At 47.1% G+C, this 15,266-nt stretch overlaps 1 protein-coding gene across 1 annotated transcript in view; it reads right to left on the reverse strand.

The window, feature by feature from the left end:
* Positions 1-219: 219 nt before the first annotated feature.
* LOC135400228 (phosphatidylinositol phosphatase PTPRQ-like) overlaps positions 220-15,266 on the reverse strand; it is a 61,043-nt gene continuing 45,996 nt past the window's right edge. Inside the window, exons 12-15 of the mRNA XM_064632002.1 lie at positions 14,088-14,369; positions 7,919-8,197; positions 3,422-3,533; positions 220-1,852 (exon numbers count right to left, since the gene is read on the reverse strand). Of these exons, the coding sequence (XP_064488072.1) occupies positions 1,825-1,852; positions 3,422-3,533; positions 7,919-8,197; positions 14,088-14,369 (701 nt within the window). The 3' untranslated portion in view covers positions 220-1,824. The remainder of the gene's footprint in view (positions 1,853-3,421; positions 3,534-7,918; positions 8,198-14,087; positions 14,370-15,266) is intronic.

Consider the following 15,266-nt stretch of genomic DNA (forward strand, 5'->3'; position numbering starts at 1 on the left):
CACGATGTCCTTCTAAATGCATGGTTGGGTAAGAGCGTCTTTGGTGGTGTAGCTCTTTCTTTTTTTTTTTTTTTAGTGCACGCGATTGACATAGTAAGGCGACTGCAAATTCTTCTTAACCTCCTTGTAGTGTATCGTTTTCCCATCGTAAGATGTAGAAGTAATATGGACAAACAGTAGGGAACAAATGCCTTTTTGAAAAAATTTCGACTCTGTGAATAGATTGGATCCCGTTTAATCCATTCATATCCCAGTGACACAAACAGAACGCAGATCACAGCGGTTGATCACGACTTCGGAAAACGAAGCAAGACGTAAAGACGTTATCTCAAACATGATGCATTGCTTTGACAAAATCACCTGCATTACGCATGAACGGCGCCTTCTACTGTTTTTACTTCGACAACGCCTATAACGTCACCTCAATCATAACAGACCACACTCACTCTGAGAAATACCATGCATGATAGCTTGACACATGAAAAGAATATATTGTGTAATGTGTGTTGTTAAACAACGAAGAAGGGTATGGAAGTGCTTGCAAAGTATGGAGTGAATATTTCTTTATATTTACAGTACCTCAGTATGAACAAAGTGCAATAATAGACTAGTATAAAAAAAACAGCGAAACATGACGTTAAACTTGCAGTACCATATCATACCTCCTCTCTCATTATCTCAACGCTTCAGTATTTGCTATCAGTGTTTGTTATCAGTTTCAGTGTTTGTTCAGTGTTGGTCGTTATTTGTCTTCCCTGAATTTCGTGACCTACACGGACTAGTTACAACTAGTTAGGACGATACACCTCGGAGAGATCACACGTACTTTGCAAGTACTTTTCTAGACTGCTCCGAAAGTTGTACAGAAGTGGCAACAGCGGACCTACTTATCACTTGGTATCATGCGCGTTGGAAGTGACAGCCAGGAAAAAAGTTTGCCCCAATTTGGCGAGGCTGATGAGACAGAGTTTTCTTGCCCTTATAGCTATCCCTTCCAGGGAAAGAACTATCCCTAAAATATGCCGCAATCAAAAGACTATCTAGCTGCTTTCGAATACATTTTTATTTGCAATGCCCATTTCATGCTCGTTCTGATATGAATCGCTGAAGATGATACAAAAACGTGTTCGAAAGTAGCTCACACCACTGCTGATTAGCACTCTCCATACTTTTGCTTACGATCAAAAACGTTCGTAATGTGGTACCGTATCCCTCTTATATATACAGGGTTGTTCAAAGATAAAGTTTATAGTTGTTGTTCGCCTCTTGCAATGTCCACATATCCTTCAACAACAAAGCAGTAGTTTTTGGCCTTAACTGGAATTGTAAAAAGATACCTCTCGTTATTTATCAAAGCAGTTAGAGCAGGTTCCATTTCTGACCTAGACGTATTTCTGGGGACAGTGCCACTCGAAAAACAAAAGTCATGCTGTCACATTTATTTGTGTTTGATCAGATTCAGGTAGGTTTTAGTACTCTTTAGGTTTCCAGCTTGTAATTGATTGCAGTGCTACCCGCTTTTTAGGGCTGTATTCCGCACGAAAGTACATCTAGCTCGAAAGTTACGTTATTTTATCGCATAACGATGCTCCACCAGGTTCTTACTACTCAAATTAGAACAGAAAGAACGAGAGATTGTGGCCAGTTTGACGGTTGATTGAAAGGAAAGTAGACATTCCAGCATGCGAAGAAACAGCTGCAAATTTTATCTTCCACGCACATTTTGTCCCCATTGAATGTTTTGAAGCATGTCTGTGAGGTTGCAGTTCATCTGGCCTTCGTAGTGACAGCGAGACGTTCTTCCAAATGCGCCATGTCGTTCGGTTACTCCACATTTTGTAGTATGGTCGCCCTGAAAGGCAAAAAGAGAAAGAATCTTGATGAGGCTATGTATAGCAAACAAAAATGGCAGGCAATACTCGTGCCATTCCTGGCAATCTTGTCATACGCACAACACGTTTTAGAACCGGTAAGCGACAGAGTCAGGGTATCCAGTTAACATCATTTTATTTGTTAGGTGCGATAGCTAACGGGATTTATAATAGGTCTGTGGTAATTTTAGGTGTCCGTACGAACTTGCGATGTCCGTATGCGCTTCTCTTCAAGTCATTTTGCTGCGGGAGACCGGACACGGGATGTTCGATCCGGACACTTGTCTGGGTAAATATATGAAAGAGGGTTTCCTTTCTGGCCAATGTTTCTAGCAAAATTTTATCAGCTTTAAGTTTGAAGGAACATAAATGGTACACAAGTTCCATCGTACATAGATGTTTCCTTTGTGTTAAGGGAAGTGCCTAAGGAGGGGGGGGGGGCACTTCCCTCAACGTTTCTTTATCGGTTCGCTGGATTTTCCGCACTTCTACAGAGCTGCTTCTTATGCATCGTTCCGCTACAGGGCCAAGCGCTGAACCATAAACTAAGCCAGGCGTAAGCACGTTCAGCTATCTTTGTTTCGATGGGAATTTAGCATTCGGGAATTCAAAGAATCCTACCTCAAGCTGTTTGTCAGCTGAAACCAGCTCCGTACACTCTTAAAAATGAACTTCACCGCATAGCACGCTCCTATCCAACCGCCATCTCGAATGATATCGTTATATGCCCTGATTTGTTGAAAACGGGAGGCGTACGCCTTTTTTGTGACAATTATGAACAGCATAAGTGTCACAAAAAAGGCGTACGCCTCCCGTTTTCAACAAGTCAGGGCAGACAACGATATCATTCCAGGTGGTGGTTGGATAGGAGCGTGCTATGCAGTGAAGTTCATTTTTAAGAGTGTAGTGCTAAAGTTGTTTCAACCCCCCACGACACTCAATTCGGCTGACTTTTCCCCTCTCATTTTCCCCCTTTTCTTTTTTTTTCTTCTAATAAACCCCCCACCCCCCACCACGAGAGAGTCGTAATGCAGGTAAACGCAATTAAATGTTGTCGATGTTGATGTTGGCGAAAAAAAAAATCATAGTGAGAGATTGAATTCGCCACACGACAAATTCGGCTACTTCCATAAACGCCCACCCCACACCAAAGAAAAACAAATAGATACCCGCCGCTTTCGCGATAAATATGGGCCACAGGGTATTAAATGTCGCGTTTCTCCTTGTGTCATACAAGTTTACTAAACCTGATGTTCGAAGATAAGCACACTGGCCAAAGAAACGGCAGTTATGAATAACTAGAACGAGCCCTGAACTGTCATTAAGTAGAATATAAAGGACTGGATTCCACATGCGTTGACATTTGACGGTAGAGAATCGCATCTGGCGATGAAACACCCCAATCATCGCGATCGAACTAAAATTGTTGTTGTTGCATGAGGAAGCGAGATTTGTAAAAAACAAAAAAGAAACGAATAACCAAATACATTGCTGTTTATAATAACGTTTTTTTTTTAAATAGAGGGCGTTGCGTCAGTGGAAGTACTCACCCTGATCTGTGAGCCCTGTATTTCTTGAAGGCGAAGTAGCAACCTACAACGATTGCTATAGCGAGGATCGGGAGAATCACAGCAAGAATGATCGTCGAAGTGGCCACGGACGCTGTGAAATAGAATTTCGGGAAATATTCAAGTTTCACAAGGTTTTGCAGCACACATAAAGACAAACGTACAGTATATCATCTCGTTCGTTCCGGCCTTCATATACCCAAGATGAGGCGGTGATTGATACTGTGTTACCACTTGCATTGTTCCCGCTCAATATGGGAACAAAAATTCAAGAATTTTACTCGAGGACGTAAAACACGGTTTATGGCCGAGACATCAATATTTCGCAAAAAACATTTATAAGCGCACATGTATCACACGACTGCGCAATAGCCCGTTTATTTCTTGCACTTCTGGCATCCGCCACTGATGCGTATTGCAATTAGTGCTAGCTGCTGTGGTTTCGAAACTGTTCTGATTCTGGATAAGCGGAATTCGCACTGCAACTTTGTGCGAATAAGGGAAAAATTGCAAAATCGGAGGTTTTCAAGGGCTGTGGAAAATTGCAGGATTTTCCGGACCATGAAAACAGCATTCTCGAATACAGGTGTATTCGAGGGTTTCAGGAACCAGTGAGAGCCATGACTTGTGTTTGCGTTGCCCTCTTAGATTAGCGTAGACTAGATCAGTCTATTAGCGGGAAGATGAGATGAGGCAAAAACCTTGTATGTTTTTTTTTTAGTTCCGTGCTAGCGGCGCTAAGCAACTGTGATTATAAGCGGCGTACAGACGTGGACAGATGGAGAGAGGACAGAAGGAAGAACATTCGTCCGGATGGTCTTCCGAAAACCAAGGGAAAACCTCAGCCGTTCCGGGGATTTCAACCCGCGTCACCTCCAGGTCTCGACGTGGAAGCCGGTCATTCTAACCATTATGCGACGGGACCTGTAAATTTTGGATGGTAGTGCAAAGAGATGCAGAGCGTCTTCATTGAGTATCATGATGAGTGTATGAAAAAGAAAATACGGGAGGACAAGCAACACGATTATTATTTTTCTTTTCTAAACGTCAAAACTTCTGTAAGTTCGGTCCAGGTCAAAATTTACGATGCAACGAAATTATGCCGAATTTCATTACCCAACGTTACCCCCCTCCGGTAACACGGTGAGTAATAAATCGATAGCAACCAACCGGCTAAATGCGGGTAGCTTACACGTGTAAGATTCTAGCTAACAAGGCCATTGTGGCTGCTGACGCAATCTCTGGGTGTGGCGGGCGCGTGGCAAGAGAGCCGGAAATATAGGGGTACGCGTACCTTGCGTGCAGTCTATCTCGCGAACGCCTCAAGCAAGGACGCCGATCGAAGTGTCGTTGGAAAGCGCATGAGAGGTTCTACCTCGACCTTAAGCGATATCGGCTTCAGCAGTAATAACGAAAATTTTATAAATTTACGAAGGTGAAATGTTAAAATTTTGCGAGAATGTCGGCATATATGAAACTAAAATATGATCAGAATCGAAGGAAACAACAATCAGAAGAAATGGCGGCTCGAGAGGAACCCAAAAAGTCCCCAAAGTCCAGCACCCAGTGACCAAGAGGGCTATGGAAGCGCCCTAGAAGTTTAGCGTCGCAGGCAAATTCCACGTCCGGCGCGCATAGCGACGCCCTCTACCCCCTCTACCAGCAGGGCAACTTCGACTTGTGAGAGTGTGAAAGCACCCCGCAAAGAGGAGGTGTGTGTGTGTGTGTGTGGGAGGGGGGGGGCTCAGCACCGTGGCGGAGCTAGAGTCCACCAGAGAACCCCAGCCGCAGTTGCGATAGGATGTGGCTATAGGGCACGGCCTTCGTGTCGTTCGAGGCGAACGAGTTTGGAGCAAAAGAGTCAGAGGTCGTGACGTTTTCATGTTAAATACGGCTCGTTCGGACACGGCTGAGCCCGCCCCAATGTCTTGATCTGTTAGCATTATAGTCCTCGCTACGCAAGAATCGCGGCGTGGTCTGTCTGTAGCCACGGCGCGGCGCGCATGCGCGGGGAGTGGAGAGGAAAAGAGAGGGTGCGCGGAGAGTGCGACATGCGACGCGGCCACGGCACAGGCGCGTCGGCACTCGGCACGGCAGTGCAGCTGTGGTGGTCGACAGGTTTAGACGTGTCTGCGTGATCGCGCCGTTGGTTATGCAAGGAGCGGTGTCCAAAGAAGACTGCGAGACAACGCCGCCAAGCTGAATAGGAGTAAGCCAGAAAGGCTCCTTTGGCTGCGCATGCTGTCTTGCGTTAGCGTTGTGTAGGGTCCTGCAAAGGGTTCTGTAGCGCTTGTGAAGGGTTGTGTAGCGTTGTGAAGGGGAGCTCCCAAAGGGTTTTCAAGTTTTAATGCTAACGCACTTCCATCGGATCCACCGATGAATCGACCATTTTTCTTTTTTTTTCTTGGGGGGGGGGGGTCGAATTTATGTTTTGGGAGTAGCAGAACACGTCCAGAGAATAGTTCAATTTCTCCTCTTCTTTCCTTCTTACAAACAAACAAACGATTATTGAAGACAAGTGCTCTGATAGTAATGCTAAGGTATTGTGGTTTTCTACTAAGATGAGCTTGGCATGGAATTCGCGTAGCGTCCCATTTGCTTTCCTCATAGCGTCTATAGTCGCCTTTACATGAACTTGATAGAAGCGGGTGGAGTTGGGTTGTCGGCTTCGTCTCACTCATGTAAACGCTGTCGGGCCGTGTTGACCCCGTGTCGAGTCGTGTCGAGTCAACCCGACAGCAGGGGAAGGTGATTGGACTTGCCACGCTCGGGCTAGGCTAGATGTTCGACTCGCTCGGCACTGCTGGGGTCGCCTCCGGTTGGAGCGAGTTCATGCAACTTCACTTCATCAATGAGATGCCAGCCAATATCCGTGATCCGTGCTTTCACTTCTGCCAGAGTTTATGCCACGTAATCTTTAGTCTGCTTTCGTCGCTTAATTTTTTCCTTCTTTTTTTACAGGTACACCCGTACAACAGCGGTCTCGCGCCACGAGAATAGCAATTCTGCTTGAGTGTTCTGAAAGGGACCATAAAAAGATATTTGACAAGATCATTTTCAATTTGTTCCTCTGTACTAAATAATTCATTCTGTGAAATATGAAGTTGAAAATCGTTCAAATAGCAAAAATATTCTATATTAACCACGGCCGTGAACGGCGGCTGCTACGACCCGCCTACGAGGCGAACTACCCTTGACGTCAATCACAGTCGATGTTGCCGATTCGCGGACGGTCTTTTGCGAGCAAATTGCAAAAATTTGCAAGCAAGTTGCCGAACTTCACCACGAAATATGTTTTAATTTGACCTGGAGCTAAGATCGTATCTAATCGTTGACAGAGAATCCTACCTGAAGTGTAATGTAGCCGCATGTCAGCATGATTACTGGAGCACTACGGTAGGAGCACGTTATCCTCACTGACCTTATTCTTCGCCAGAAAATATCTCTGTGGCCTTATGGGAGCTGCTGCGTACGGAACGATTCCTAGACGCTTAATCTCGTTCTCCATCGCTGACAATTTACGTTTCGCCATATTTCTACTGATTTCGTCGGCAGACATAAATGTCGCTGTTGTCCAAACCGAAACCATGCACCCACGTGGCCCTGCGGGGTGTGTGCTTCCGGCCGTCCACAATTGGCTGAGAGGACTGATAGTTGATGACGTAAGCCCACTTGAAAGAGATGTGTCCGGCGGTTACGGCTTACTACTTTTGCGTGGTAACTGAGGCCCTGGTACACTGACTATGGTTAAAAGTCGAAGTGTGTATGATAGCGAGGGCGCCATGAGAACCGTTTCCGGCAGAGTACCGTAATTTCACGCGTATTAGCCGCGGCTTATGCGCAATTTTTTTTCCAACGGGCGCTCTGCGGCTTACACACCGGTGCGGCTTATCTGATGACTATTTTTTTGTGGTATCTTCCCGGTTTTAACGAAAGGGCCGACAGTGTCTCTGGGACAGCACCGCTCTACCGATGCACGAACATTACGTAAGAGGGGTGCGTCCCCATTCGAGTAGATTGACCTTCCTAGCGTCTTCTGGAAGACCACTGACCCAGCGATCCATGAAAAACACGGAACAAGGGAATCCGATCTGGGTAGACCATAGAACTGAACCCCCTCTTGTACACCATGCCGACTCCGGAGTATGGACCACAGGGTTTACGGCCTTCTCTATGGTCTCCCTTGTCGCACAAATCAGTCGCGTCGTATTGTCCGCGGCTTATCTGCGAATGCGGCTTATCTACCAGAAAATTTTCAAAACGTTCCTAAAAATGGGTCCTGCGGCTTATCTGTGGTGCGGCTTATACGCGTGAAGTTACGGTACTCGAAATTAGGGAAAATCATTCCATTGTCCCTGGTATAATGTTAATGTTCATTACTAGCAACCACACTCATTAATTTTATATGAGTACTCCAACGTTTATGAAAAAAAAAAAAAAAAACGACAGTTATTTCGGATTCGATCACTGTTCGCTCACCTAGTGTGACTCTGGACAGAGTAGCTGCGGGTCCACGTTTTTGCTCAGTGTAGCCTATGTTGAACGACAGGACTTCGATTGTGCAGTTAGTTGATGCAGGGAGACCCGTGATCTTGTATCCCTCTTCCTTAGTAATTGCAGATGCGTGTCCAGACCCATTGTTCCACTGGACAATATAGCCATCTATAGGCCCGTTAAGAACACTCGGTTGCGCCCAGGACAGCGTTATCGAATCCTTGGTCACTTCTGTCGACGCTAAATCCCGAGGAACAGAAGGAGCTGCAGAAACGGAAGAAAGTAAAAGCAGAGTCAGTAAAACACACGAGCCATGAACATGAAATAAACATTGTAAGATGAATGGGAAGTAGCAGAGTCGGTAAAACACAGAGCCATGAACGTGAAATAAATATTGAAAGATGATTGGAACATTTGAACTCCTTCCATTGACCTTAGAAGGGATATGCGGATACCTGCGGTTGGAGTTTTAATGCCTAATTTATTCCAATGATATAGGGACCTTGGCGACCGCGCGGCCTGTCGTGGCCTTCCACTTTCACGTCAATCTCCCCCTTGCGGTCGCTATCCTACTGGCACTAAGCCACCATTATAGCCGCGGTTACGTTCAATACGACACAAGCGTATCGAATCCAATTTGTCGAATCGAATCCGTCCGTGTAAGCGGGTCGCTTCGCTAGGAGAGCGAATCGTATCCAATCCATCTCGGACCGTAAACCAATATTTTAAAGGTTAGCTAATTAGTCTCATCTAATTTATTAATCTGCTACAATGTATAAAAAATCTTGCGGCTACAGTACACGAGTTCAAACAAGATTCAGTTAGTTTCATTTGTCTAGAGTGCCCCACGTGTTTTTTTTTTTTAATGATACAGGTCGGTTTGGACACCCTGTGTATTATACCGGGCGGACTAAATCCTCGTTGAAACTATTTTTATGAATATTTAGGCCTAAGGAGGGTAAATGATCATGTATCGTTTCCACATACGGAAACTAATGTTTGTCTCTGCACTCGGCGTGTGGCATTTTGATACATTGATTGCACCATGAACCCACCGTATTGCATGCAATAGCGTATGGACAGAAAAATATTTCGGAACGGGTTCTTCGGGAACCTGACATGGGGGAGAGGATTTCCCTCTCGCGAAGGCATTAGTGAAGATACGATTCTGGGGCAAGGGGTCTGAACTCCTAAAATCTCCTCTTTGGATACGACACGGATTGCATGCCAAAGTACGGAGAAAAAAAAAAGATTCTTTTTCGGCCTGTAGTGTTTGACCGAGATAGAAACCCTCAAAAACACATCCGCGTCCAGCTGTGACGTCAGAGCAGCAAATGTCCCTGCTATGCCTATTGCTCCTCGTAAGCATGTGATCTCTCCCCTGCCGCCTCACTATAGGGGACCTGTTCGAGGTGAGGTGACCTGAACATCGGATGAATTTCGGTGTTCGCGGTGCCAGTGTTTTACACGTCTATTCCCCCCTTTGCTGTAAAGCTTGGTATGCAGGCTCACGCCAATGTAAATGACAGTCCGTGATAATTGGGCGCAAAGTTACATGACCGGGTCCCGCCCAGAACAAAGAGTAACGTGTCATCTCACACGCTTACAGAAAGTTGCGTATTCGTATTTTGTTTCATGTAGGTTACAGTTTCATGTAGGTGTTGTAGGTTACAGTTTCGATACACGTATTTATCTAGTGTTGATTAATTTTAGAGGCACGCCGTTTTCAAAAGGTCCAGTTGTACACCATTGAAACAGAGCTGGCGGTGACGAAACCGGCTTCAAACAAGGGCTTCACCACATAAGCGAGGCTCACACAAGGCATTGCATACAATGATACTACCGTTACAGGGCGAGAGGGGCAGCCGCCCCTTGACGCCCTCGCTGAGGGGGCGCCGATGGGCAGGCTCTGCCAGGCCGGTTGGACAGGATAAAGCGGGAACGAAGGAAATTTGAATTTACGATATCGCTAGTGCAAATATGCGGTTTCATTTCTTTGTTTACAGGGCTTCTGAGGGCAGTGGGAAAAGGGGAGAGGGGGCGCTCCTGATTCACCTTGCCCTAAGCGCAAACTTGCCTCGCTATACGGCTCTGCTTCGGCGTACAACTTTTTTCGACAATTAACGCAACTGCATACGTTATCACAAAAACCCTCCCGTTTTCAGCTCAGAACGATGTCGTTTGGGATGATGGTTGGCTAGAAGCATGTCATGTGGCGAAGTGCCGTTTTAAAGGAGTATTTATCGCAACGGCTACCCTCGGGCTTTATTTGTCCTTCATTAGCATAGTTCGCCACTGACAAGCGTGCGTCAACGCAAAGGCAGGCGCTGGTGGTGGTGGCGGCGTGCTATTTCCGAGCGAGCTGTCTGCCGGTGTGGTGGCATGTTGCTAGGAGGATCGCGCGTCCTGGGCCGACTTCACATGAAACTGTGCCGACGTTTGTCTTAAAGGGAAGGTCGCATCCGTTCCAGTCGATTTGGAAATATAGTGTCGTGTTATTGCTTCTGGACCACTGCCCACGGTATCGAAAATCACACGCGAAATAGAACCGTAGTTTGAATGTTATTCGACGGAATACATGACAGAAGCGGGCGCCGGATGTTGAGAGTGTGCCGGAATTCGCTCTCTAGAAAAACGAGACAACGTCGCTCTCTAAGAACCGGTGAGGGTACGACCTTAAGAAAAGGAATGTCGCCACCTTACGGGCGTCTGGACGGCGTGCTCTCACTCTTCGCTTAGGGAATCACGCCATGCTGCTGGAGCTTCTGCGGCCGCCGAAGCAGCACTGGTTAGAGCATTGCACGGAGATGAATTTACCGGCCCGTACCAGACGGCACGGACTCTTACTGACCATAGCCCGACTCGTTTGCCGAAGACTCAGCCCGGCCTGGTCCGTATGCTACGGCACGGAGACATACCGACCCTATAGCACGACCCGGCTGCCGAAAACTCAGCCCCTCCGGTGCCCGAGCCGCATATGCATAGGAAGGTTTGCGATATGATCCGTCCAGGTTCAGTTCGCACGGAAGATGTTGTGTATATGGGATGCAACCTACTTTACTGGGATTGGCTAAGGAGTACATATGGAATATAACACGGGAGCGACATTTCCTTAGGGGAGTCGGTGCTCGACTGACTTCGCGCGATGAGCGCACGTGACACGCTATTGCGTAATGCCCACGGTTGCCCGAGGTGATATCAATGTTCAACTGAGATCGGCAGAACACTACAGAAGAGACCCATAATGCTGTAAACGCGGCAGCACAGCCTTTGATTCGATTTGCGCGTATAGCAACACGTCGGCGTCGAGTCTCGCGCGCCTATCTGCGGTGCACGTCGCTGGGAGGACGTGATCCTCAACATGGCAAAATCGGGAATAACGCTAGTACTACGTTGTAGCGTTTTAGCAGAAACACGGAGGAAGGGCCCCGACGCTTTGATGCCTTATTTTCCATACCAATGCGTGCCCGGCTCGGGTTTTCGGGCCAGCCCGACCCTTCGCAGTGCTCTAGATGTGTTCCCGTATCCGACCGTTTCTTTAAAGCGTATGAGGAAAATCCAGTGAATGCACCCGGATAAGCATAGCCGAACGCAACGCACGGATTCGAACCTGGGTCACCTCCTAGCCTCGGCGTAGAACTGAACTGCCATCACCGTAGCCAATACGCCATGGGAGCTGCAAGCGCTGCTGATGAGCAAGGGAACAGTGAACAGTTATTACTGCTATTATTGTCGTTATTTGTATCACCCTCACTATATGTAAGCGTTTCCAGAGATCGTTTCGTGCAAATTGCTGGCAAGCGCTGACGCGTTTGCACGGCGAGGAAATTTATCGAGCTCTTCGGACAACAGTGGTGCGCTGCCATCTGTTGTTGGTGAGAGCAACTGTCGCACGAAATTCATGGCGGGACCCCATCGGTAGAGGTGTGTCTCGTGGGCTCGCCTCTACGTGTCGCAGCGGTGCCGTAATGTACATGAAGACATCAAGCACAATCAGGCAACAAAACTTAACAATGATGGTTCGTGGTGCGTCTGATATTAGTATTGTTGTCTGTAGTTGATAAATATAGCAATGCGCTCTGTATGTGACGTAAGTTTCGCCTTTGAACACTTCTCCAGGGGCGTCGGAAGGTGGAGGAAGGGGGCGGGCGCGCCCCTCCCTCCGAATATTCGCAGGGGGGGGGGGGGTCTTGCCTCCTCCCTTAACTTTTGCTCTGGGTGTCCCGATACCCCATCTTTCATTCGAAAGTCTCGATTCGCTATCCCCCAATTATCTAACGTGATAATGTACGTGCGGACCACCTCATGGGCGAGTAGCAGCGACACGCCATTCAAGTTGCCTTGGTTAGACAGTAAACGAAAACGCATTTTTCCTCTCCAGCAAATGACTTTTTTTGATCAACGCAAGGAAGTATTCCTGGATAGAAAGGGAAGCCCTTATCCCGTGGAGCCTTTAAAGGAGTACAGAGGGCCATCCAAATAAATTTCAGATTAAGACATCTGATGAAAGTGTGTGTGTGTCATTATACCGAATAGCGCGAAAGGTTTTGATGTGTGCAATTTGTTTCCCAGAAAAAAGCTCACATAAACATAGCTCGGCGCCTTCACCCTTAACTCGCCACTCCAGCTATAACGAGGATGAGGAGGTATGATGGCACGTCACCGATGACGGCATAAGGAGAATCGTTCTGGTTTGCCGGTCAGTGGGGGTCAGCGCCTTGTCCCTTTGCCGCCGTAAACCTGTTTTGCCAGTTCTCCCGGAGAATTGGGGATAGAAGGAGCGGCCGAAGCGTTACCGAGCAAGGAGAAAGGCTTTATCAGAACCCCGAGCAGCCGAGTAGCAGACGACAGCGGAGTAGCAGACAACATTTCTCTAGGCCGATCAGCGAGCGTTCTCCTTATAGCGTCAGCGCGAGGTTCCAGGCAGATCACAGGCTGGTACTGCTCTTCACCAACGTGGCGCACGGTCGCTTTTTGCGGCGTATTTTAAATTCAGTTTCTGCGATAATTATGACTCTGTGGTGTAAATTACTTCGTACGATGCACCTTACTGGCAAACTTAACAGTTTTATGGGAAGAAAACTGTGTGTTAAAAATGACTTCTGTGCTACTTTAAGCAGTTCGCTGGTGCGTTAGATGACTGGTGTGGCGTGCATTGCTGTTTTTGCCTGAGCCATGGCCTCGACACAACCTTTTTAGAGCAGCAATAATTACACCATTCGCAGACGAAATCATTACACTTTCGAAAAGAAAAAGAACAAAAACTACACGCAACCGCTCGCTTTAATGAAATCATCAAAAAGTATTTCAGTTTGTGCTTCTCTAATGCCAATTTCGTTTTCGCCTCGAGGTAATCAAGAACGGGAGATGGTCTTCCCTATCTCCGTTACACCCTCCACCGTCACCCGATTGCTTGGACGGGTCATTTCTAATACGCGCAACAATGGCTCAGCCTCATCAATATTACAGCCGTGCTAGATTAGCGCGTTCACTACATTGCAAGTAACCAAGAGTCCATTATCGTGAGCCACATTCTAGCCCACTATAATTTCACGCTGCTGCAGACTCATCCATATTGGTCCTGTTATATTCTCAAGCGATCTGTGGACAATTTTCGCGCCAGAAGAGAGGATGTACCCATATTACGCACAGTGGCGTAGCCACGGGGGGGCTGGGGGGGGGGCTCGAGCCCCCCCTACCTGCAACGGACTGGCCCACAGAAATCGTGCAAATCCGAGGAGAAAATAATATATATATGGGGGGGGGGGGGGGTGACAGTGTGACGATCGCGAAAGTTCTTACAGTTCATGGCGTCTAAGCAGCACTCTTGAATGGTTTTCAAAGTATGAGCTTTTCAAAATCCTTCCAATCTCGTGACACCACTCATTGGACATGACAGCCTATACATGTAATCGTATATTGTGCACGTCCAAATCAATTATTTTCGTTCTGTTTTTTTTAACCGCATTTTGCGGCGTGCACGAGTATGTGTATGTTGTCGCGAACAGGATCAGCGGCGGGGGGGGGGGGGGAAGAAGGGCAAGTTTTCGTATCGAGCCCCCCTACCTTGGAGGTCTGGCTACGCCACTGATTACGCACTGCGTTTGCGCACCATTTTAGGTGAGGCAAAACAAGTTAAGGACGGCATACTTACCGCTTACATCTGTTGTAAATTTAGCAGCCTTGAAGACTGGCCCACACGTAGTATCATTAGTGCAGGATGCGACGGCGGCCGTGTAGTTTGACCAAGGGTGAAGGTGATCCACTGTGACATTCGTTGCGTGTACGGTAGCGTTGAATACCTCGTGACCCGCGTGATCGGAGACATTCACTTTGTAAGATACGATTTTGTGCGTCTTATCCTGTGGCACCTCCCACTGAATAAGAGCACTGTCGCTCTTCAGTTCCGTTGGATCAGGGTATGGAGGCATTGGTCCTGCATTATTCCACGAGGATAAACACAGAATGCAGCGTAAAGAGGGGCGATCTTCATAACGAACCCTGAGACTGGGAAAAACACACTAAACAGGAGTCTGAAATACAGCTGAAAGTTTACACCATGCCACACAGGTATATACATGCAGGGGGAAAGGGAGGGGGAAAGGGGAAAGAAACATTTTCAACTGCTCCGTGTAGGAAACACAAGGACTGGTAATAACATTCCCAGACGTACATATCTCTAAGGTTTCCCTAGAACACGTTTCATTGTGTCCGCCTCTTTGACCACAACCCTGGCCTCCTTCCAGCTGGAAGCCAGGAGGAGGAGCCTATTTTGTGCCGTGCATAATGGCCTAACAAAATAGGCTCCTCCTCCCGTTTTCAACAAATCGGGGGCGCAGAGGCGGAGAGTTTTCATTTTCCCAGGGGGGGCAAGGGCGCACCGCGAAATAAGTACTGTGGCGGGGGGGGGGGGGTATGTTTATTAAGAAAAAAAAAGAAAGGTAAGCCAGATGGATGTCGGTGTGTTATTCCAAAAAAAGAGTGAAATGGGGTAGACAAAAAAGGCAAAGAAAAAAGAAAGCAAAAGGAAACAAAAAGAAAAATGAAGAACACAAAACTAAAGCTGAAGAATTACACACTCTGGCGGGATCTTATGATGTATGCAGAACTGGTATAGAAATAAGAGGAAGGAAGAACAGAAAAAAAAAGAAAAAACAGAGAGAACGTAAACAGTGAACATGTGCACAACTGAAGGCATTGCGCCTTTGAAAACTGATTGCAAAAGGAACAAAACGCATTGAATCCTCGGTGTTTGACCCGAAATGCGCGCAATATTATGAATATGGTCAATGAAATGGAGCAGCGGGAGTTGAACCCGCTCCCAACGGATATG

Source organism: Ornithodoros turicata, chromosome 7, assembly GCF_037126465.1.
Source record: "Ornithodoros turicata isolate Travis chromosome 7, ASM3712646v1, whole genome shotgun sequence".
Classification (NCBI taxonomy): domain Eukaryota; kingdom Metazoa; phylum Arthropoda; class Arachnida; order Ixodida; family Argasidae; genus Ornithodoros; species Ornithodoros turicata.